The following is a 23,371-nucleotide window of genomic DNA, read 5'->3' as shown; positions in this document are numbered from 1 at the left end:
ATCCGAATAAATAAAAGTTGACCTGGGAGCACGCAATGAGGTAAAACAACAGCTGAACATAACAGCTTTTTTGAACTGGTTTTTGAAACGAACTGTTCAAAAGAATTGTTTCGCCGAAATGAATCGGACCTCTCATCACTAGAGCAGCTGTCTGTTCTCTTGTGGGATTGGCCTATTAATGTATGTATACTGCCATCTTGTGGATAACGGTGCACTTAGGGGAACAGAACTGTAAATTAATCCATAAATGCTAATTAGATTTCACCGGTCAGAGAGCAGATGTGTCCTAAGAAACATTATTTTCCACTTGCTTTATTTGTTTAATAATACATTTCAGTACGGTTTCAAAAAGGCCTGATGATAGAAAACAATATATATATATATATATATAAAATAATACATATCCCATAATATACATGACAGCAGTCACAGTCTCCTGTATTTTCTTAGGCTCCTCCCCCTAGTCCTACTTCCAAGATCATTAGTCTCACCCTCTGCACTGTATCCTCACGCACTTCTCTGGTTGAAGGAAGGAGGGAAGGTTATTTCAGAAATGTTCAATTACAGACAACTCTCTCATTAATGGATGAATTCCTGAAGTCTTTGGATATTAAACTCTCTGCAAATGTACCCCGAAGAACGGATGCTTGATCAAAAGACTTAATTTTTCAGGTTGCAGCCAGGGTAATAGGGACATCCTGGAAGATGGTAAACCAGACTGAAGCTTATGTCTCAGAGCTAATAACTCGCTCCACGACTGCTTGTCTGCTTTTAATTTTTGTGCTCTCCACCTTTCTAGGGAATGCTCTGGTGTGCACCGCAGTGGTACGGTTCCGTCATCTGCGCTCCAAAGTGGCGTATGTGTTTGTAGTGTCTTTGGCAGTCTCAGATCTCTTAGTTGCCTCTCTTGTAATGCCATGGAAGGCAGCCGCAGAGATTGTGGGTTTCTGGCCATTCGGCAGTTTCTGTGAAGTATGGATAGCCTTTGACATCATGTGCTCCACCGCCTCCATTCTTAACCTGTGCATCATAAGCGTGGATCGTTACTGGGCTATTGCTATCCCAATGAGCTATGAGCAGAAAATGACAAGAAGAGTGGCATTTGTCATGATTGGAGTGGCATGGGCGCTCTCTGTTCTGATCTCATTCATTCCTGTGCAGTTGAGTTGGCATAAGAGTATCCGCCATAAAGAAGACCTGGGAGAAATGGCTGAGAAATGCGATGCCAGTTTAAACCGCACTTATGCCATCACTTCATCTCTAATCAGCTTCTACATCCCCGTCTCCATAATGATTGCCACTTACACTCGCATCTTCCTCATAGCTCAAAAGCAGATCCGAAGGATATCAATGCAAGAGTGCACCATTAAGCATGTCCAGTCCTGCAAGAGCTGTAGTAAAGCACCTGAAGAGAAGTTAAAAAGCTCATTTAAGAGGGAAACCAAAGTCCTGAAAACCCTGTCGATGATCATGGGTGTGTTCGTCTGCTGTTGGCTCCCTTTCTTCATCCTCAACTGCATGGTGCCGTTTTGTGACCCTGGCCTCCACAACGCCGGGCAGATCCCTTGTGTCAATAAGACGACTTTCGATGTGTTTGTGTGGTGTGGGTGGGCAAACTCTACCTTGAATCCTGTAGTTTATGCATTTAATGCAGAATTCCGCAAAGCATTCTCCAGCCTCTTGGGATGTGGGAAGCTGTGCTCTCGGAATACGGTTCAAAGGGTCGACTTCAGCAATGAGCTGGTGTCTTACCATCGTGACTCCACAAACCTTCGAGATGCTCACCTCTTCGGTCAGCCCTGTCTGCATCCGCACGCTGTCAGGGAGGAAAGTGATAAAGACGTGTGCTTCGATACAGTGTCACAGATGGCTGAAGTCCCTTGTGAGGCTGAATGCAACTTTGTATATGGGGAAAGGCCTCCTATGCTAAGTAATGGAGAAACAGAGCTATCATTGGATAAAATCCTACCATTTACAAAAGAAGATGAGTTAGCCTCTCTTGAACGTGTGGCTCATAATGAAATCGAATCTCCTAGTATCTCTGGAATATTGTAATCTGTAAATATGCGGTGTGTTTTGAAAATACTTATATATGTATTAAACTGAGTAAGTCTATGAGTAATTGAACTGGCAACTGTTTTCCAATGCTGTTTCTACACTACTATGCTCATGAATCATTCAAAAGGTCACTCACTGTGAGATATCTATAGAGATTCCATAAAGAGCTTATAAAGCTCATGATGCAGTATCAACATATTTCTACCTGAATAATGCTCAGTCTTTTTCAGTTAAACGTGTTAATGGAGGAAATAATAATCATGTGTCTGTCAGCTTGAAGATTTGACTGAAAATGAGTAAGACCTGACTTTGAAATGCCCTCTATTCACTCCAAAAGGGAAAATTAACTGACAGACTGACAGGCTGTTTTTAAGTTTTTCCCCTCTTATTTCTGAGCATGGCATATGAGATAAAATGAAAATATGAGATCAAGTGAGTTCATGCAATTATTCTGAGAGTTGACAATCTTTACTTATCAGTCTGTCACCTTTTGTCTGGAAAAAACAAACTTCTGTTCATTGAATGGATTTGTTCACATTAAGTCTACTTTGTTGGAGGTTGGGAAATTATTAAAGATAATGCAAGTGATACTGAAAATATGTTAATGTATAAAATAATAGTTGGCCCCCCCCAAATACTTTAGGGAAGTTGTTGTCCTACAATATCTTAAGCTTTTTTAAGCAGTATTGTGATCATTCCTTTGTAATACTGCTCATAATATTTGATGGACTACTTAGAATATTTGTACACTTGCCACTCCACAGGACCATTTAAAGCAAATTAGTAAAGGTAAAAAAAAAATCTAAATTTTGAAAAACATAAATCAAAATGGTGAAATAATTTATTTAGGAAAATAAATGTATCCTTAATTTAAAAACATTAAAATGAACATGAATGTATATTCCTTTAAGCAGACAAAGAAAACAAATGAGCACTCATCTTCTGATACCATATTTGTTTTTATTGGGAGTTTTGTACTAAAATGTTTATAAGTAAATGTTAAGAACAATAGTATACAAAAAAATGATGCAATGTATATTGCCTTTGGTAGCAATATTCAACAAACCATTAACAATTAATAAATTAAATGTTTGTTTTGTATTGCTGTATTTACAGGATAGTCTTGTATAATCCAATACAAAATATAAATATAACCTGAATTATAGTGACATAGTGATAAAACACTCATCCTGTTTAGCCACACACGCTCGCACACGACAAACTTTAAACAAACTGTACTTATATATGTTAATGTATGCACACCTTGGACACTTTCCAACCAGCGGACTCTTGTCTAATCTGTAAAGGATTGAAAATCTACAAGTAATCGGCTTTGTGCACCAGGTACAGAGGTAGAGACTGTCATGCGTTTATACAAACCGATCTTGATAAAAGTCTTATTTGTGCTGCTCGTTCGCGCTGGTGATATTTAGAAGCAGTAAGACTTTATACAACATGACAGCTCAAAAAAGTGTCACATCCCACCCAAAAACCATTTTCTCAGTCTATCAAAAAGGCATTAGCCTTCTTACGCGCATCAGGAACATTTGCACTTCTGTGAAGATGGGGTGGCTCTTACAAGAGCCTTTGGTTTATGGAGTAAAGTCTGGCAGTTTACTTCTTCTTAGCGGCCGTCTTCTTCGCTTTGGCAGCCTTGGGCTTTGCGGCTTTAGGCTTCGCTGCTTTAGGCTTCGCTGCTTTAGGCTTCACCGCTTTGACCTTCTTAGGACTTTTTGAAACTTTCTTCACAGCCGGTTTCTTCACTTTCTTCGGGCTTTTGGCGGCTTTCTTGGGCGCAGCCGCTTTCTTCACTTTCTTGGGAGACTTCTTCGGGGCAGGTTTCTTTACGGCTGCCTTCTTGGGCTTCAACACCTTGGCCGCCGCCTTCTTCACGGCTGGTTTCTTCGGTTTCGCCACAACTTTCTTGACGGGCTTCTTGGCGGCTGGTTTCTTGCTCACCTTGAAAGATCCGGACGCCCCGGTGCCTTTAGTTTGAACAAGCGCCCCCTTTTTCACCAGAGACTTCAAAGCAATCTTGACGCGAGAGTTGTTTTTCTCAACGTCATATCCACCACCTGCCAAAGCCTTCTTCAGAGCCGCCAGGGAAACTCCTTTCCGCTCGTTGGAAGCGGCGACCGCCTTCACGATAAGGTCGGACACGCTGGATCCAGGCTTTTTCGCCTTTGCCGCCTTCTTCTTCGGGGCTTTAGCCGGAGCAGCCGCGGGAGCAGGAGCCGTTTCTGCCATAGTTTCAATAAACTTATTTGGAACCGATGTCAGGTACTACAAAGCTGTCAAATAAACAATGTTTACATCCAACAGCTGAGGGCGGGATTTAAACGGGAGATGAGAACCATATAGACTCAACCGCCTCAACCGACGCTCTCAACAGGACAGAGTCGTTCGTAGATGTGTTTTCTGATCTTGAAAAACACAAGGTTTTCCGCTATAAACAGCGACGGATTGTAGACTTTAAACCACGTGCGGATAGCTGAGTCTTTCCTCTTTGTGGGCAGCTTGTGTTTTGTGCAAAACATCGCTTGGTTTATTGTACAATAATAAAAACGCGGCCAAATTTAGTGCGAGTCGAAGCGGGAAATATCGCACTTCCTCTGTTCTTTAGTAGATTATATATTAAAATTCGAAAAGCATAACTAAAATGATGGACATTTTGCATAGAGAAGACCCTAATCTACACATTTGTGGTGGTTTTAGACTAAGAAAGCTCACGGAATAAAAATCTGAAGCGTTTTTCTTTAGTGAAGGTAACACAGATCAGCGCTGTCGCCATTTCAGGCTCCCCTAATCTCACGGCGATTCTTTCTACAATGATCTATTAATAATCATATCTGTACATCCAGTACATGATTCGAGTAACTTATATATAAGCAAGATTCCCAACATTACACATTTAAAGACGTTGCCTGTTAGTAATAAAATGAGTGCTTGCGTTGTCTAAAGGGAAAGTGTTCTCCTCAGTCGAGGAGTGCCATAACAGACGGAAGCTAGTTTAGTGTATAATGTTGTATTGATGAATGTATGAACATTTTAATACTAACAAACACCTAATTATTCTTATAATTATATTTAGTGGTTATAAAAAGGCCTTTTTGTCCGAAAAGGTTTAATAACGTCTTCATTGCCCTGTGGAGAACTCCATGCATTATGCGTGATGTTGATCGACATTAAACAATAAAACTATTGCTTTTATCTGTCACACACATGTATGAAATATTTCATATATTCGCGAGACAAAATCTTCACTCTTTTTTCGGCGAAATTTGAAGATTGCGTTTTGTATGTAGTTATAGCTACTAGCCTACTTCAATAGCATATCTGATCACTTCGGCTAATGTAGCCTATACCTGAAAGCTTATGGACTCTTGGCTAAATTAAGAAATATTAAACATTTACCAGGGCACTAATTTCTGTGATAAATACGACTTTTATTAATAGATAATTTGCCGTAAAAACGGATAGTTATCGGTCAGTAAGTTGTCCTTTGAGGGATAACTTCGACTTGTTCAAGCCCAGCGATTATGTTTGTTTGCTTTCTGTTACATCTGCCTGTGAAAGAATGGCGCTTAATGAGTTTGTTTAATAAAATTATGTTAATAAAACGCCATTCAAGCCAAGGCCACAATTTAGCAAGCCTCATACACCTTGTTTGTGTATTGAAAAAAATTCAAATTCAAAATTACAAGTCACCTTTATTTATATAGCGCTTTTAACAATACAGATTGTGTCAAAGCACTTAACAGTATCAAATTGGAGGATAGAGTGTAAGTAATGTATAATAATACGATTTTCAGTTAAAGGCATTTCATTACTGAATTCAGTGATGTCATTGTCTAGCTCAGTTTAGTTTAAATAGTGTCTGTGAAATCAAATTGACCATAATCGCTAATAAATGAAGTGTCCCCAACTGAGCAAGCCAGAGGCGACAGCGACAAGGAACCAAAACTATGTGTGTTGTTGGGATTTAAAATTTTATTAAACATTTTACTAAGCAGATTCATTAAGCGCAATTCCTCTGCTTGAAATAAAAAGTCCCAGACATTATAAAACATTGTTATGCAACAAAATAACCATCCGCTATCGGTCCTGTGCAGTGATATAGGACGATGTTGTAGAATGTAACAGATAGGAACGGGACGCTTTATGATATCAGGCACTATTTTAGAACGAAGGTACTCAATCATTTTTATGGTGCAATCGTTTTATAAAGGCAGTAACAATGTGTCTGACAACCGCCTTTAGCCATTATACAGCCAACTTCTAGTGCCTTATTGCTTATGTTCAAGGACATATTCATATTTACTATTAAAATCAAACTTACTAATTAACATTATAATTAGTAGTTTAGGTACATTTACGAGTAAATGTGAAAATATCAAAAGGTTTACTGATATTTCTATCCGATCACCAATTAATTCATGACCAAAAATCATAAAGTTAGAACAAGTACGAATTCATGTAATAATGAATAATACATGATCATAAACGACTTGCTTTTTGTGTTCTATTTTAATACACGAGTAGTGATTAATTAAAACACGGCTTAAAGTGTTGTGGGGAACATAGGCTATTGTAAAAAAGAAAGTGCATTATGACATTAATTTGCTCTTTTAAATGGATGTTTGGGCGGCTCTTAAAAGAGCCTTTTTATTTTTTTGAAAAATCCGGTCCGGGTCAAATTTAACCGCCAAAACCATACAGCGTACGGCCTTGACGCTTCAGAGCGTACACTACGTCCATAGCGGTCACAGTCTTGCGCTTGGCGTGCTCGGTGTAGGTCACGGCGTCGCGAATGACATTTTCAAGAAACACTTTTAGTACACCTCGCGTCTCTTCGTAGATTAGACCGGAAATACGCTTCACACCACCACGACGCGCCAAACGGCGAATAGCTGGCTTTGTAATTCCTTGAATGTTATCTCTCAAAACTTTGCGGTGACGTTTTGCACCACCTTTCCCAAGCCCCTTACCACCTTTTCCTCGGCCAGACATGACAGCAAACGAAACACTCAACGAACAACAATGAAATCGAAATGGGAGGAGTTTTGGAAAAGACTGACTTGTATATCCTACAAGCGGACCTAGTGGAAACCATGCTCTCCACAACCCCACTGCGGGCGGGGCTGATGTAACAATGCAGAAAAAGTAGGGAAATAGGTCAGTTTCTTTATTTAATTATAGATGGAACCGAATAAAAGACAAATATACACGTTCAAGCGCGCTATTCTTTATGTTGTGGTATTTCAGTAATTAGGATTGACCTGCTTATGTCTTATGTTGTAGAATGCCTTCAAGTTTTTCTGAATACTTTAATTACATTCATTTTGTGACCTTATTCAGTGCGGATTTACAGTACATTGTTGTCTTAGAGCGTAAATTTAACACAGTCAAAGAATAACTGACTGGACTTAGAGATATGTAAATTTCATACACCTCAGCCGAAAGTTTTGATTGGTGCGAGACAGCCTCGATTTCTATTGGTTATTCGCTGATGACGACGCGTAGTGATTTGCCCCTGGTTTGACTGCCCTTCCCAGCCGGTTTGAACCGGTTTAACGAACAAAGAGGACATTCACAGAGGCAAACAGCGTGTTTAATGAAATTATTTTAATCATTTGTAATAGAATTCTTCTCAGATAATAAATAAGCCCAAACCACTGACAATCAAGCAGCGATTTCTTTATGCTTTACATCAACAGCAGCAGCAGAATCACATAAAACATAATAAAGAGATTTGCAGTAAACTGCAGCGCTCTGTATAATTAGGATAGGAAGACGAATGGTTGTAACGTCAGGGCACTTTGATTCCATTGAAGAGTGCAGATCAATCAGAATGCAGATAATATTTAGCTTTTAGACATTTCAGCTTTGGCTCATCAGCTTCCATCATACCCCAGTGGCTGAAAATGAGAGCAAGGGAACAATATCAAACCAATCCTTCCAGAAAAAAACATCACTCTTTGCATACTTGCTTGACTACTAATTTATGAAAATAGTGAGGTTAGTACTAATTAACATTACTTTATAACAATATTAAGCACACCAAACTCAAAGAACAAAGACATAATGAAATCCTTTGTCTTTTACCTGGTAAACGCCCTCTTCGTAGCCTGGCTCAGGACGCTGCCATATCTGATTGGATAAGATTTTCAAAACAACCAATCCAAATGCTACAATGATGACTCCCAATGCATTTGCAGTTATTGCCTCTGGTGGTAACGCAGAATAAGGCAGCGTCCCATTGGTGTTTCCTTTTCTGAGGAAAGAACCAATAAGAACAACGCATTTGCCGTGACTACATTACATTACACTGTTGTGATTTCTACATTTATGAGTATGTGTTTTTTAACCCTCTTCTTTCTACCTCATACCTCAAAACTTAAAACACTAATTTTAGCATAGAGATCAGATCAGATTGATCATGATCAGATCTAATCAGCACAGCAATAAACGCTCCATGAAGATTAACAGCCATACATAATGAAGTTAAATATAAGTTCTTCAGATCTTCACTGCAATAGCTAATGCATACAACTCAGTTAATGTAGTGTGATCACTTACAGTGCAAAAAAGAGTTTTTCGTTGATCCCTGAGATGCAGGACACAATGCCTAGTACCAAGATGATTCCTCCCATCCAAACATGAGTTGGCTTTACAAGAGCACGTGCCGTCATTGGAGTACAGGGTAGGAGAAATGCGGTAAAACCCATGACCCACTAGAAAAAGTATCAGAAAAAAAATTATTTAATTCTAACACTGCTGTCCAACGTCTACATATGAAATATGTGAAACTATGTATCCAAAATATTTGAAAGAAACTGTTCTTTCAGACATTTTGGACACTGAGAATGTAGTTTCACATTGTTCATTGTTTATCCACTACTAAACTTCTTATTAACTGTACTAAACAATTTTCAACATGATACTCACCTGTGCAGTAAAAAGCGCAGTGGTACAAATCCCCACCCAGCTGTGGAGGGAATAGAGGTTGGCTGTGTGATTTGCGTTGTGGTAGTCGAACACCGCACAAAGCCCGACAACAGACAGAATGAAAGAAAGGAGCAGAAGCCCAGCATGTAACAGCTTCCACGGGAGCTTATTGTGACCCCACGTCAGAGGAATACGGTACACTACAGCCGCTGGTTAACAGAGGAAAAGACACTGATGACAACTGTCACAAAGTCTGTTAAACTAAAAAAAAAAAATGCCCCAAATATTATGATACTTCAATGTATCATGCCAAACTTAAATCTAACAATAAAACAACCACACACTTTTTACAACATATTATCTTTGCAATGTAGTGTTATCATATTATAGCTATAATAGCATGAAACACAAGCCATAATAAAACTGAAATCAATCTTACCATTCCCATAAAGCACCACCATGCCAGTGACCATGAAGACCGGGTGCCAGTTGAACTGCTTGATTGAGCCGTCCCATGCAAATCCACCTCTGTAGCTGTAATTCCAGTGAGCTACTAATGCCACACATGTGATCCCCAACATCAGGCACAGCAGATAGGTTAGGTAAAATGTAACGATTCCTCTCATCCTGTGAGTGCTGCAGAGACAATGCACATGCAAAGTTATTTAGCTTGAGAAACTGACTTTACCTAACACATGTATTAATCACAGAGGTGTTTACAAAGACATAAGGAACATTAATAGCCATTTTCTAATATTGAACTTACCTTATGTCTCAAAATCAAATAGTCCAATGATTTTCAACTTTAATTTTAAACAGAACAAGCGTTTTTAGAAGAGAAGCACATCTGAACGTACAATACCTTTATCTGATGTCTTACAAATTTCAAACAGCCTCGTGACAGTGTTTTTTTTTTTTTTTTTTGATCTCAGTTCCTCTTTCCATGATTCCCCATCAAGATTTTCGATTTCATCTGCCAGCAGACCAGATGGCAAACAAACAATAGCAGAAATGAGGAACAGCAAAAAGGGACTAGCAATAAGGATGAATTGGACATTATGTCACTCAAATACCGTGCAAATAGAGAAGTTTATAAATAGAGAACTGTTCAAATGACTTCCATGACGCAAGGAAACAATGTAACAAATAATTGTTCTAAAAATAAGCATTAATGCATATGCTTATGGAGTGCTTTATTATTTCTAAAGTTTTGTAGTTTTACATTATTATTGTCGTTTGTATGTTAAATATTTTTTCCTTTCTGTGACGTAATGCCAGTATGAGGACACTCGAAAACAAACGAGGTTCTCGCGCAAACTACTTCAATATTGCCTATTAAAATAACAACATTGACTGTTAACATAAGATAATGTGATTTCACTTGATGTCATGCTAGAGAGAAAACCAATGTATACTAACTTTAACGACGGACGAAGCTTATGATGTTTTTGAGAAAAACAGCTCTGCTTGCCGAGTCATGATCATTTCCTGTTTAACCGCAAGGCGGCATGGGAAATGTAGTGAACACAACCTAATTCACGACAAAACACCCCACAATATGACGACATAAGTATAAAAAAGACCCAAAAGTGATATTCTTTCCTTATGAGATTCATGAGATCTGTCTTTAAACGGAAATTAAACTTTGCTGCGAGGTTAGTGTCCAGTTGCAATGCCCTTTTTCCCCACTGCAGATCATTTCCCACAACTATTACATTGGCTAGGTAAGACAAATATCCCAAAATTATGAATTCTGTTTTATCACAAGTTATGGATTTTGCACACTTACATCACCACAGTGCACAAAAGCCCACATATATTTGCATTACAATGAACCTGAATGTCGTTTAGTATAATGTATTTTCATCTGTATTGCTGTGGTTTGCAGCTTTTCGGAGAATTCTATTCTCTCTGTTCTGTTTCATCCTCTCTATTCCGTTTGTAAGGTTTGAGGTTGAAATCCCTATTTTCCAGGAGTTCAGGTGACCTCTGGTGGCGAGCAGGCTGAAATACAGTTTTTAGATACTCGTATACTTTTAAAAATCTTTAAAGTAACAGAATATGAAACAAATATGAATTGCTTTTATTAGTTCACAAAATAATCATATGTAAACATCTTATTCAAGATAAATGCATCACAATTTTGTATACAAAAGGGAAACAAATGCACTTAACACTACACATTTCATAATATTAGGAGTCTTAAATATCTTTTTTTTTTTCTTTCTCAAATGTAACTAACGTTTGTTAACAGCTGCATAGCATCCTATCTAAAAAAAAAAAAAATTGCACACGATTGGCCAACATAATTATTATGTCAGTGAAACACTTTACATTATGGAATTATTGGGAAACAATACTGCATGAGGTAAGCAATGCACAGTATAAAAATCTAAAGAATACCTTTGCCCACTGAGGACACTAAGGTGGTGACAATATTTGCATGCTTCCAGTCACTCATCTTCATATTTAAAGTAAGCATTAATAATTGCCTTTGCAATGATACTTTCTGCTGACAGCCTTTGGTCTAAATAGATTAATGCTTCAATAAGACTGTTGAAATCTGCCTTCAGTCCCTCCTTTTCCATCCAGATTTTTAACAGTTCATAAACTCTGTCTTCCGGAAAAAAAGACTCTGCACTTTTGATTGAATTATCACTCAGTCCAATGAACCTGAAAAATCTGTTATGATAGTGGACATCCATTTCTTCAAAGAAATCAAAGCTTTTCTTCAACGATTCTTCTCCTGAAAAGGTGAGACAGAGTGAAAACACTGCAGCACAACTCATAATTTTTAGGAATGTTAATTTAAGGGAATAGTTCACCCAAAAATGAAAGGTATGTCTCAACCTCAAGTTGTTCCAAACCTGTATGAGTTTCTTTCTGCTACTGCATAAACATTCCTTATTCAATATTTTGAGGAATGTTGTTGGTAACCAAACAGTCACCACTGACTTCTACAGTATAGTATATTTTAATAGTACACTATTGAAGTCAATGGCAACTGCTTGGTTACCAACATTCTTCAAAATATCTTCTTTTATGTTCAACAGAAGAAAGAAACTCATACTGGTTTGGAACAACTTGAGGATGAGTAAATGACATACTTCCTTTTTTGGGTGAAGTCTCCCTAAAAGCTCATTTGAAAATTAACAACCTAAAACTATGCAAGGAAAAAGTATGGCCTTACCATTTAAAGGAACAAGTCTTCTTATTGACACTCTTTCCTAAAAGAGATGGAAGAATTTAACATCTTATAGGCATAGTGAAACAGTTACAGCAGAGATCATTCCAGGTTGTATTAACTAGCAGAAATTATGTTAAACATTCAGTGCTATTTGATGATGTTTTTGACCAAGACGACACTAAAAGATTGACAAACCAACAGAGCAGAGATTTTATATATGAGGCTTATAACACGTTTCAATCAATTAACTGCAGTCTACCAAACTTGCCCTATCCACAACAACCAATATCTATTAACTAGTATTAATACATAGAATTATGAACTATGCATCAGATGCATTTTTGAGAAAAATCTTACTTTAGTATTGCATCCCTCATTCGGTTAAATATTTAAAACGGAGAACAAAAATACTTCAAAAATCTGAATGAAAGCAAGCTTTGTTATCTTGTCCCCACACATTACCCAAGGCAAAGCATTTAGGCTTAGGAGCAGAGAATTAAGCTTCTAAGATGGTTATGATCGTAGAAATGGTGTTAAGACAAAGAAAGCTGCATCTCTCACCAAAGTGTGAGGCTGCTGTGCAGTGGCAGAGCTTGGAGGCTGGTTAGTGTGGCAGAACTGGAGATCATTAGGCACAGCAGACATAGCCAGGCTAATTTGTGAAGAGTTGGCGGTGTTGGGGAGGCTGTCCCCTGTCTTTCTCCGTCTCTGCTGAAGCAGGAATGTTGGTACCCACCGCATAGTTTTGCTCAAGGAATGGCTGGAGCTGAGAGGAGTCATCCATCTTGGAGTTGTGGGCATTCTGCCTCTCCTCATTCACCTCCTGACTGTCACCCTGCAGGACAAGAAAGATGTCTTCTGGGTGGTTACATGCACCGTGTAGTTTCTGTGGGGTTTTTTAAAGCTGAGAAATGTACTTACTACATTTTGTTTACCTACCATACAGATCCTAACCATTTCCCTTGGACTTCTCGATGTTACTGTAATTGAAGAAGACTGTGTGATAAGCAATAAAGAAACAACTGAAATAAGAAAAAATATAGGAAGAACTGAGGAAAGATTTCAGGATGTGTCTACCTGCTTTTTTAATTGGTTTTGATTTTGTCCAGTAGACGATACCCACAATGAATGCAAGCATTGCACTGAATGCCACAACAACAATGAAAGCCACTGTAGGACAAATAGGATGTAATCACTATGTGAAACACATTATGGAAGCAATGTCTTTATACACAACTCAAAAGAAAATGTTGGGATTAATGTCTCTGTAAACAATTATAATATCCTTTACTTGTGCAAATACTACATTTGATCAGCTGTAATCATCTAGAACAGTATGTATACAGTTAATTTCATTGGGCTATGGGGTAAGAAGGGTTTTCTACTACCTGAGTTAGAGCTGCCCAAAGAGCTTCTCTTTCTACAAACTGTGTTGGAAATGTCTGTACAGCTTTTTACAGTCTCTTCATCCTCTTTGCATCTGGTTGTGACAAAAGAAATGATCTTGAGTTCACCCAAAAATTAAAAACTGGTCATCAACTACTCACCCTCATGTTTTTCCAAAGCTTTTACTCATCTTTGAAACACAAAGAAAGATATAATTAATGAAACCTGAGACTTTTCTGTTCTTCCATTAAAGGCTTTTACATTTTAAAAACTTCCATGTGAATCAGTCTGTTCCAATTCAATTTAATTCTGAAGAGACATGTTTGCTTTATTTGATTACCAGATTTAACCTTTATTCACACTAAAACATCGATAAACACACATACATAAGTAGAGCACATCAAATATGGCAGAAACTCAAATACATTTTCAAGCACATTTTCATTTTTTGGTGAACTGTCCCTTTAACATTCATGGACAACTAGTGATCCAGCTTGATTAACATGACACTTTTTTTGACCGAAACAATATATACAAGTGTTAATGAAAGGGTACATTTAGAACATACCTACTGCATTTCTTGCACACCTCACATGCTTGGTCTAGTAAACAAAATGACCCCTGTTTGCACTTGCACTGTGTGTTCTGGATACTTGTGCATTTCTCTGTGGTTTCTTGATCTGCAGAAGTAACGAAAGTGCACAAATAGTATGCAGTTTAGAATTAAATATGTCTAATAGAAGTCGAACATTGTGTGAACACAATATTGATTTGGCTTGGATAACCTTAGAGGTTTTCTGTTACAAGAATTTGTGTAAAGACTTCACAGTATGGGACAATATTAAACTTTCCAAATAACAGAATTACCTATACGGCACTTGGTGCATAATAAACACTTCCACAGTCCATTGTCATGCTCAGTGTATCTGTCAAACTCGCATGGCTCACACACTCCTTTTTCTGAAGGAGTAAGACAGGCCTTTTTCACATATGTTCCTGCAAAAGATGAGACATTGGAATGTGAATACACACACAAGAAAACATTGTCGAATCAGAATAAAAGGATTAAAAAAAAATTCTCATTCACCAGCAGGGCAGTTCAGGCAGCAGATGTTATTATGTTCATACTCCATGCCCTCTCTGCAGGAAACATCCCGGCTTGATCTGTTCTTAATGGATCCTTGAGCCCAGGCCAGATCCAAGTGACTTTTAGCAGCATGTATGGCATTTAGTAACAACAAAATCTACACAAAGAAGAAACATTTAAAAAGATGATACATGCAATAAAGACTTTTCTGGTCAATAATCTGACACCTGGATCGTATACTGACACTTATTGGTGTACAATCCTAATTCCAGAAATGTTGGGACGTTTTTTTTTTTTTTTTATTTGAATAAAATGAAAACTACAAGATTTTCAAATCACATGAGCCAATATTTTATTCACAACAGAACATTGAGAACATAACAAATGTTTAAACTGAGAAATTTTACACTTTTATCCACTAAATGACATTTCAAATTTGATGTCTGCTACAGGTCTCAAAAAAGTTGGCACGGGGGCAACAAAGGGCTGAAAAAGCAAGACATTTTGAAAAGATTCAGCTGGAAGAACATCTAGCAACTAATGAAGTTAACTGACATCAGGTCTGTAACACGATTAGCTATAAAAGTGAAGTCTTAGACAGGCAGCGTCTCTCAGAAGTAAAGATGATGAAGTTTGATGATGTCATACAGTGCATAACATCATCAAAAGATTCAGAGAAACTGGAGAAATATCTGTGCGTAAGGGACAAGGGCGAAGACCTTTGTTGGATGCCCGTGGTCTTCGGGCCCTCAGCTGACACTGCATCACTCATCGACATGATTCCTTCAATGACATTATTAAATGGGCCCAGGAATACTTCCAGAAATCACTGTCGGTAAACACAATCTACCATGCCATCTGCAGATGCCAACTAAAGCTCTATCATGCAAAAAGGAAGTCGTATGTGAACATGGTCCAGTGAGCCAAGCCTCATTTAAAATGGACTGTTTCAGTGGAAAAGTGTTCAATGGTCAGACGAGTCCAAATTTGACATTCTTGTTGGAAAGCACAGACGCCGTGTCCAGGCCTTTCCACACTGAGAGAGAAAAAGCAAAACGAATATCGGATGCAATGACATGCTGGAATAAAACAATAGATTTCTATGGATGCAAACATTCGCGCACCGAAAATGTGAATGTTTTTTTTCGCACCAGTCCGACGAATCTTTTCAATTTCGCAAAGATGATGATCAATTTCATGATTTGAGCTAGGTTCACGTGACCGGAGCACAAAAGGGTGAGAATGGTGGCGCTGTTTCGAAAACCAGTGTAAACAAACACCTAAGAAGAGTATCCTGGATAAGAGAAGAGAGTGGATGCTAAGTTCTTGTTAACGTTGGTATTTGAGAACAGATTTATTAGCAGCGTAGCATTATTAAACATACAAAGAGTGCATGTGTCTGCTTATTATAGAATCAAAATCAACTATAAATCACAGTCGGAAGTTATTACAAGCAGTCGATGACGGTTTAAAGTGGGTAAGCAAATACATTAATAATTACATACATTTTCAAGTGTAGCTTGATGCTTGTAGCAAATTAGCTTAAAATGGAATTGTATATAAATAATTACAATTAATTATGATTAATTACAATTATTTATATCGGCTGACAGTAATAACTGTAGCAGAATTAACTTGCCATCAACTGATCTGTCCGTCCAGCGAACATTCAGTGCAAGTTCGTATCAACTCTAAGAAAGGATATTTCCTTGGCCACAGGAAATACTTTCCTATTAATGCATTAGAGCATGTAGCGAGAGTCAAAACCGTTAAGAGACATTTAATTTGCAAGGCAGAACCAGAAACTCATGTAATTTGTGCAAACAAGTTTTATTAACTAAACACTAACGTAAACTAGTCTAACAAACAAACAATCACTCCATCAGGAAAACCAGAGAATGCAGTTATGGAAAGAGTCATTTAACCACCTGAGTAAAACCATCAGCGCCATTCATAACGGGGTCTATAACTTATACTAAACCTCTGTTTCGTTTAGTTAAATGTTATACTTGCATTGCTTGGTTGTGACGTGTCCGAAATGCAGTTCAGATGAAAGTCTTAATGGTTTCAAGGTTTTGGACTCCCGATCATGTTCTTCCGGGTTAAAGAGTGAAGAATTCCAAAGATGTTCATTTGTTAATCTAATAACTAATTGATTTGTTAAATCAAATGCAAAATTGTGTGTCTGATTGGTCCAAACACTACAATGCTAATTGTACTTCTAATTATATTTTAGGATGTAGTCTATTCTTGTAAGCATTATAGATAGTTTGTGTTTCTGGTGTAGAACCAAACTTTGTTTATCTTAATTTAATGCTGTATATTGAGCAGTGGACGATGTGAAATCCATATAAGAGATACGTATCTGAGGAAAAATGCATTGTTGGTTGGCGCCACCTAGTGTGTAGGTGTGAATTAGCAGAAGGGGAATAATCGTTTCGCGCTTGATGTGAGAGCACCGTTCGTCTGTGATGTTTTGCATTACTTTCAGTGTGGAAAGGCCTTCCTCCGGGCTAAAGAGAAGGGAGACCTTGCAGTGCGTTATCAGCGTTCAGTTCAAAAGCCAGCATTTCTGATGGTATGGGGGTGCATAAGTGCATACGGCAGGGAGAACAGACTATCAGGGGCCCTTGGCGAGGGGGGGCCATCGCGACCCCCACTGAATGTGGTTTTGCAATCGCGGGGGGACCCCATAGCAAAATCAGTGCACAGGACCCAGAATTCCCAGCGACGCCCCTGGCATACGGTATGGGCATCTTGCATATTCTGGAAGGCACTATGAATGCTGAAAGGTATATAAAGGTTTTAGAGCAACATATGCTCCCCTCCAGACGACGTGTATTTCAGGGAAGGCCTTGTGTATTTCAGCAGGACAATGCAAAAAAAGCTGGAAACTTATGTCAGGCAAGAATGGGACCAAATTTCAACACCAAAACTCCAGAAACTCATAACCTCGATGCCCATACGTCTTCAAACTGTTTTGAAAAGAAGAGGAGATGCTACACCATGGTAAACATTCCCCCGTCCCAAATATTTTGAGACCTGTAGCAGGCATCAAATTTGAAATGAGCTCATTTTGTGCATAAAATTGTAAAATTTCTCAGTTTAACCATTTGTTATCTATGTTCTATTGTGAATAAAATATTGGCTCATGTGATTTGAAATTCTTTTGGTTTTCATTTTACTCAAATTTAAAAAATGTTTCAACATTTCTGGAATTCGGTTTGTAAAACTTAATTTATGTCTCTGGCATAAGTTTGTTTATATTTGTTAGAAACTAAAGACTTTCAGGTTCCTATCGGTCTAGAGTTGAAGGGTTTGCTTTTGTTTTATTAAGACGTTTTCACATACAGTACCTTCTCAGTACTGGTATTGATGTTTTGGAAATTATCTTCAGTATTTAAGTAAAGTCAGACAATGAGCTGCCCTGCTAGGTAAATGGGATTTTATTGCCATGTTATGTCAAAACACTGTATATATAATTGTCCAAATCTTATTTAATTTAAAATTATATACATTTACATAAATAAAATCATTGTCATTCTATGTTAAAACAGTCGTTTGAGTATCTGGAGAGTGATCGAGTTTCTCTGAATCTTGATCCAGAGATAGCCTACTGGTCTTAATGTTATCTATATTTAAAATAATTATCTATAAATTTAAGGGTTTTTTTAATCGACAAGGATCTGTATCCAGGTCGTTTATCGCCATCGACTAGTCCAAACACGTCTCAATTTAACGCGTCATGAAGCAAACTAAACTTTTAAACTTTCTCTATACCGACATTCACGGAAATATACTGTATAAGACAAATTAAATAAATATTGGATTCACTTACCCAGAAAATTATGTATCTCATAGTAGTCAAATCATTGTGTCACTTTCTCCGGATAAACTGAAAAACACTCATGTCTCATCCTACTGATAGCGCACCTCTGTGTATTTAGCTGTTTAAAACTTCCGGTCTTATGGAATTGAGCGCTTCTTTAAACCAGAACAAACCGCAAGAGAAGTTACTGTACGAATCCTACTATGGTCGAGGCCTAGCTCATGAATATGAATAAGTTTCTTAGCGTCCAGTTACATGACCTAATTAATATTCATGAAGCCTTCGCTATAGTGGGATTCATAAACTCGCAAAACAACCTGGTTGCCACCTGAATCGCCTACAAGCTTCACTTTGTGTTGAATAGCTACTTCAAATATTTCAAAGTTTTCTTTTATGAGGTAATTAGGGCCATATAATATTTCTCCGTGTAAACTTTGGTGTCAGTCATGAACCCAGTGTGAGTGAACTCGCGCATCTCAACCACGCATCTGAATTTAGGATGCTTCACGTTCGCGTGCATTCTGAACGCACACAGTGTCGTAATCATTATTATCAATTTCCGAAATGCAAGGGCATTTCTGTCAGTTTGGCGCTATCTAGCAGACAGTTGACTGTGACAGTGCGATACTATGATTGCTGAGTGACAGTGTAAAACAGGAAACTGGCTGATACTCCAGTAATGCGTGCGGAAGAAGGTGGGACTCCTGTTTGTTTATTCACTTACGAAGTCTAAGGGGAATTTCATACCGCTGCTTCAGAACGCAGACAAAGGTCAACTCCTTTGGCTTCCAGCAAATACGCTCCACCGCGTGATCCATTCATTAGCTATTAGATTTCCAACAGAGTTTGAATTGTTTGTTTTCTAGATAAACTAAAATATGTGTATGGTCTGTTGTAAGGCATTACTGTGGCTCATTTAAAGCATCTTTCTCTCGTTCTTTGCTTTCAATAAATCTAGTCACATTGTTTTGTTGCTTCCTGGCAGCTGAATTAGTTTAATTTCCCCCCTCTTTTTTCAGCTAGAGATGGCAGACAGCCAATAATGTCTACATTTACTGACAAAGCACTTTTCTACAATGTAATTTCCCAAGGCTATAACTATAAAGTATAATATTTGAATTTGGATTTATTAAGATGTATTATTGATTCAGATTTCTGAATGTTGCTCTAAGAATTGATATGTATATATTTCGATTGATTGAATATCATTAATAACAAACAAACAGTTTGCTTACCATAGTTATGAGGACTGCATTTTTAGTCACTCATGTGTCCTTTGATAAGAAAGTTGTGAAGGAGGAGGGGCTGTTTGAGATAAGACCAACTGTGGACTTTGCATCAGCCATTTTTGTTCCTTAAACTACTGCATGTCTGAGACTTTCAAGCATTGCTGAAATGAACTTTTTAATCATTAAATGTGTATTAAATTATCAGCTACAGTTTTGTGAGAGGAGTCGGCTTATTTTTTTCTCACACGCAGCAGTGCATGTGCTAATCACATTGTTGTTGTTAGCATACATCAGGATATTAGTTTAATTTGTAAGAACTACATTTGGAACAAAGCAAATAAAAATAAATAAATAAATAAATTGCAGACATTCTGTGCCATTTTTGTAAGGCACAGAAAAAGTCAGGTATGCAGTGTGTAACTGTCCCATAACAGTGCCTGCCTGACACTAAATGAAAATAAAGAAAACCATCAGCACTTGGAAATAAAATAAAGCCATGAGGCATGTTTGCTAGAGTTGCAGCTCTCTTCAGCTGTACATTTATTTCCAAAAGACTGCATATGCATCAGCAAACTCTACTGTACAGAAAACATCCAAAATGTTCATAAGCATAGATACAGTATACCACAAAGCTGGCCTGGCAATACCAAACAAGTATATTTAGCACTAGAAAAGCTCTTGACCCCTGCATATCAGTGTAATATAGTGTTTTTTTAAACTGATATCTTACAGTACATTTGCATGATTCAGAACCATCTTAACCTGTACAACATTCACCATTTACAGAAGTTATACAAGGCACAAGAATCATAATTTGAAGCAAAGGCCTAAATATAACATGAATGTGGGACGGATAAACATTGTTTACTTGACCTTTCAAAGGCTTGAGCATACCACTATAAATGCAGTCCACAATAATAGGGCAAAATCTTAAGTTTGGTTTGTAGCCATTTCTAGAATTATGTTTGTTTGTTTTTTATTCTAGAATTTAACATCATGTTCCAATATTTGGACATAAATGTGAACATTAATACATTTTAATAAGCACCAAGTGATTTTCTTTCAAATTCATTAACATGACAACACAATTACATGTTTGAATTCAATTTTAGAGGAGTGACAGCAAATTTGCTAATAAATGAAAAAGTAAATATAATAAATAAAAAAAAAAAGATATTTTTGGGCAATATAATATTTGTGGACAATTACAGTAATAAACACGTCAAACATGCTGCTGTTCTCAGTGCTTCTCGACATAAAGTGATCAGCAAATCAGTTAAATCCTTCATCAAACTTGTATTAAAAAAAAAAAAAAGAAATATTTATATAAAAAGAATATCCAGAGTAAGAGATAAAGCTTAACATTTTAAACCATTGTAGTGGCTAGAACACTGAAAACCAACTAAAATGAGCTCTTGGAGGCATTTCTGTTTGAGAGAGAGAAGGTTAATGAAGTAGATAACTTGGAAAAGGAGGACATAACTTTTTTTCCTACATTTCTGACAGCATTTTTCCACACAGCTCTTTTCCTTTTATCAGACCTTAATTATAACTCTCACTGCTCACCGGTCCATGTTCCCCCATTGTATTGCCCACCGCACGGTGGAATTTGGTCAGAGGAGATAAGAGAGGCTTCATTTCACAGAGGTCTCTCGGAGCTCTTCCTTTTCAGATGCATTTCAAAAGAAAGCTATAAGTGTTAACAAAAGGGATGTGCTGCCATTTGCATGACTTAAGTAAACGCTTCTTCTGGTCAATATTAGTCTCAGGCCAAACGCTCTAAAGGCATGATACCATCCTGCTGTCCGCCATGATGAGTTTACTTCATTGCGCTTACTGGAACAGAGTAATGCATTTGAGCGAGTTATGCTTTGAGGTTTTTTAAGGGAAAAAAAACGTAATGCATTTTCACCCCCCTAACCTGCGTAAATGAGGTTCTTTTCTAATGCGCAGTACTCTGCCATAGCTGAAAACAAGGTTAGAATTTTTATATTCATATCTTATTCAGAATTATTCTTCAACCGATCCCATTAAGACGGTAAAATGACAATAAAACAACAGTGGAGATAAAAGAACATTGTGAGCCACAATCACAATGTGTGATGAGCAAAAAGGGCAGTTTGCAGGAGTGTATTTCCCTCTCTTCCCTTCTCTAAACACGTCAGTAGTAATGCAGAAGGGATATAAATACTTTGCAACTCTGGAACACTAGTGAAAAAATATGAAAAGATTAAAGAGATAGTTCAGCCAAAAATAAAATTCTTCAAACAAAAGAAGATATTTTGACAGTTTCTGTTTCCATTGTATTTTTTAATAGACATAGAAAAACTGAAACTGTTTGAGTACCAACATTTTCCAGAATATCTTCTTTTACGTTCAAAAGAAAAATGTCATAGACATTTTTGGGTGGACTATTCCTGTAATTATGATGCAAGGAAATGCTCATGAACATCCCTGTCTAACTGCCATTAAAATCCCACACAATAATAATCATAAACAACAAGGAAAGGCTAAGGTGGGATTTTATGAAAGTTGTGATGGCTTGGCACTTTGAGAAAAACATTTTGAAGTTGTTGAATCTGTGCCAAATTATACCAATTCATACTTCCTTTGCATGTGTACAGATATGTGAAACCATCTGATTGGTCGCATCTTGTCTGAGTCTTCTGTCAGACTGGATATGCCTTAGCTAGCTTCACTTGGACTCTAAATTGAAGATGCTGGGGAATTGCATCTGGTGGAGTACATGTAGTCTTCAGTAGTGCTTCAAAAAGTAAAGTCTATTTCTTTGTCATCTGGACTCTGAGGCAGACTTTTACAGTGGATCTTTCCAATCTCCTCCAAAGCACTTGCAAGGGAGTCAAGATCTCCACTGTCCTGATGCCTGGCCTCCCAGAGACTGAGAATGACAGCAGAGGGACTCTTCTGCTTGGTAAAGTAGGACAGGTTCCTGTGCCAAAAGGAAATGGAGGTTTCACAAGAGAAGACGACGTTATTTGAGTGCATAGCAAGAGCATATTATATATGTCAACCTTCTATCCCATAGGCAATGTTTTCAAGCACATCTGGATAACCTTTTATTATATTTGCATTAAATTACATGTGCATTATAGCCTGACTCTGACAATCCTTATGTATCCTTCTGTTGTTTTTGAAGGACTACAGCTGAAATGAATAAATGACTTGTGCTGTTACTTGCAATGTGCCAGTAGGTGGCAGTGTTGTAATATAATTCCAAAGTCAAATAGTCATGTGACATAGGATCAAGAAAAGGAAACAAAATGTTTGCTTTCTGAATAAATATAAATTGCCATTTATTTTAAATGGCACAAATTACAGCGCTGCAATACCAATTCATATCTGCATAATTGTGATGCGCAAATGTATTAGTAAGAATGAAATCCTATCTTCAATTGTAATTTGCATGGTTTCTTTTTGTAGAGTTACTTGGATGTAACTCTTGTTGAAATAAAAAAATTATAATATAATAAAAACTAAATAGAACAATCAGTATAATAAAATAAAAAATCAGTATAAACTATCCATACAATGGCTTCATAGATAAAGGGAAGGTGGTGGCTCTTATATCTCTCAAATCTCTAGTGGTTATTTAACTTCTAACCTTTGTAGAAACTGAATTCAATAAA

General features: G+C 37.5%; 5 protein-coding genes and 1 pseudogene across 9 annotated transcripts in view; 1 reads left to right on the top strand and 5 right to left on the bottom strand.

Moving 5' to 3' along the window:
* Positions 1 to 705: 705 nt before the first annotated feature.
* Positions 706 to 2,055, top strand: LOC306871231 (D(1) dopamine receptor-like; the record flags this gene model as incomplete). The annotated part of the gene is made up of 1 exon (XM_079419014.1): positions 706 to 2,055. The coding sequence occupies one exon, from the start codon at positions 706 to 708 to the stop codon at positions 2,053 to 2,055; it is 1,350 nt and encodes a 449-aa protein (XP_079275140.1).
* Positions 2,056 to 3,006: 951 nt separating this feature from the next.
* LOC306870620 (histone H1-like) lies at positions 3,007 to 4,363 on the bottom strand. Its single transcript, XM_079418005.1, has one exon. It carries the CDS (start codon positions 4,303 to 4,305, stop codon positions 3,673 to 3,675), a length of 633 nt encoding a protein of 210 aa, XP_079274131.1. The 5' UTR covers positions 4,306 to 4,363; the 3' UTR covers positions 3,007 to 3,672.
* Positions 4,364 to 6,756: 2,393 nt separating this feature from the next.
* LOC306870621 (histone H4) lies at positions 6,757 to 7,068 on the bottom strand (the record flags this gene model as incomplete). The annotated part of the gene is made up of 1 exon (XM_079418006.1): positions 6,757 to 7,068. One exon carries the CDS (start codon positions 7,066 to 7,068, stop codon positions 6,757 to 6,759), a length of 312 nt encoding a protein of 103 aa, XP_079274132.1.
* A 583-nt stretch (positions 7,069 to 7,651) lies between these two features.
* Positions 7,652 to 10,514, bottom strand: LOC306870619 (lysosomal membrane ascorbate-dependent ferrireductase CYB561A3). Of its 4 annotated transcripts, none has more exons than XM_079418002.1 (7): positions 10,426 to 10,514; positions 9,773 to 9,979; positions 9,446 to 9,642; positions 9,007 to 9,215; positions 8,638 to 8,792; positions 8,164 to 8,332; positions 7,652 to 7,976 (listed from the first exon to the last, which is right to left on the bottom strand). In XM_079418002.1, the coding sequence occupies exons 3-7, from the start codon at positions 9,630 to 9,632 to the stop codon at positions 7,953 to 7,955; spliced, it is 744 nt and encodes a 247-aa protein (XP_079274128.1). In that variant the 5' UTR covers positions 9,633 to 9,642; positions 9,773 to 9,979; positions 10,426 to 10,514; the 3' UTR covers positions 7,652 to 7,952. The 4 variants fall into 4 exon arrangements, with proteins under 4 accessions (XP_079274128.1, XP_079274127.1, XP_079274130.1 ...); XM_079418001.1 differs by having other exon boundaries at positions 9,869 to 9,979; XM_079418004.1 differs by having other exon boundaries at positions 9,773 to 9,809; positions 10,426 to 10,501.
* Positions 10,515 to 11,069: 555 nt separating this feature from the next.
* Positions 11,070 to 18,700, bottom strand: LOC306870618 (tumor necrosis factor receptor superfamily member 10B-like; annotated as a pseudogene). Its single transcript, XR_013785830.1, has 10 exons — positions 18,505 to 18,700; positions 14,667 to 14,823; positions 14,447 to 14,575; positions 14,148 to 14,259; positions 13,582 to 13,673; positions 13,271 to 13,363; positions 13,133 to 13,173; positions 12,755 to 13,028; positions 12,197 to 12,233; positions 11,070 to 11,752 (listed from the first exon to the last, which is right to left on the bottom strand). The product of XR_013785830.1 is annotated as a tumor necrosis factor receptor superfamily member 10B-like (transcript).
* Positions 18,701 to 22,490: 3,790 nt separating this feature from the next.
* The window catches only part of LOC306871297 (netrin receptor UNC5D-like), a gene marked incomplete at both ends in the record, with an annotated part of 128,902 nt that continues 128,021 nt past the window's right edge, over positions 22,491 to 23,371 (bottom strand). Inside the window, one exon of the mRNA XM_079419111.1 lies at positions 22,491 to 22,674. Coding sequence (XP_079275237.1) covers positions 22,491 to 22,674 — 184 coding nt within the window. The remainder of the gene's footprint in view (positions 22,675 to 23,371) is intronic.

Source organism: Barbus barbus (genome assembly GCF_936440315.1).
Source record: "Barbus barbus genome assembly, chromosome: 6".
NCBI lineage: Eukaryota > Metazoa > Chordata > Actinopteri > Cypriniformes > Cyprinidae > Barbus > Barbus barbus.
The sequence above is the reverse complement of the archived record's forward strand: the minus strand, read 5'-3'. Positions and strand labels throughout refer to the sequence as shown.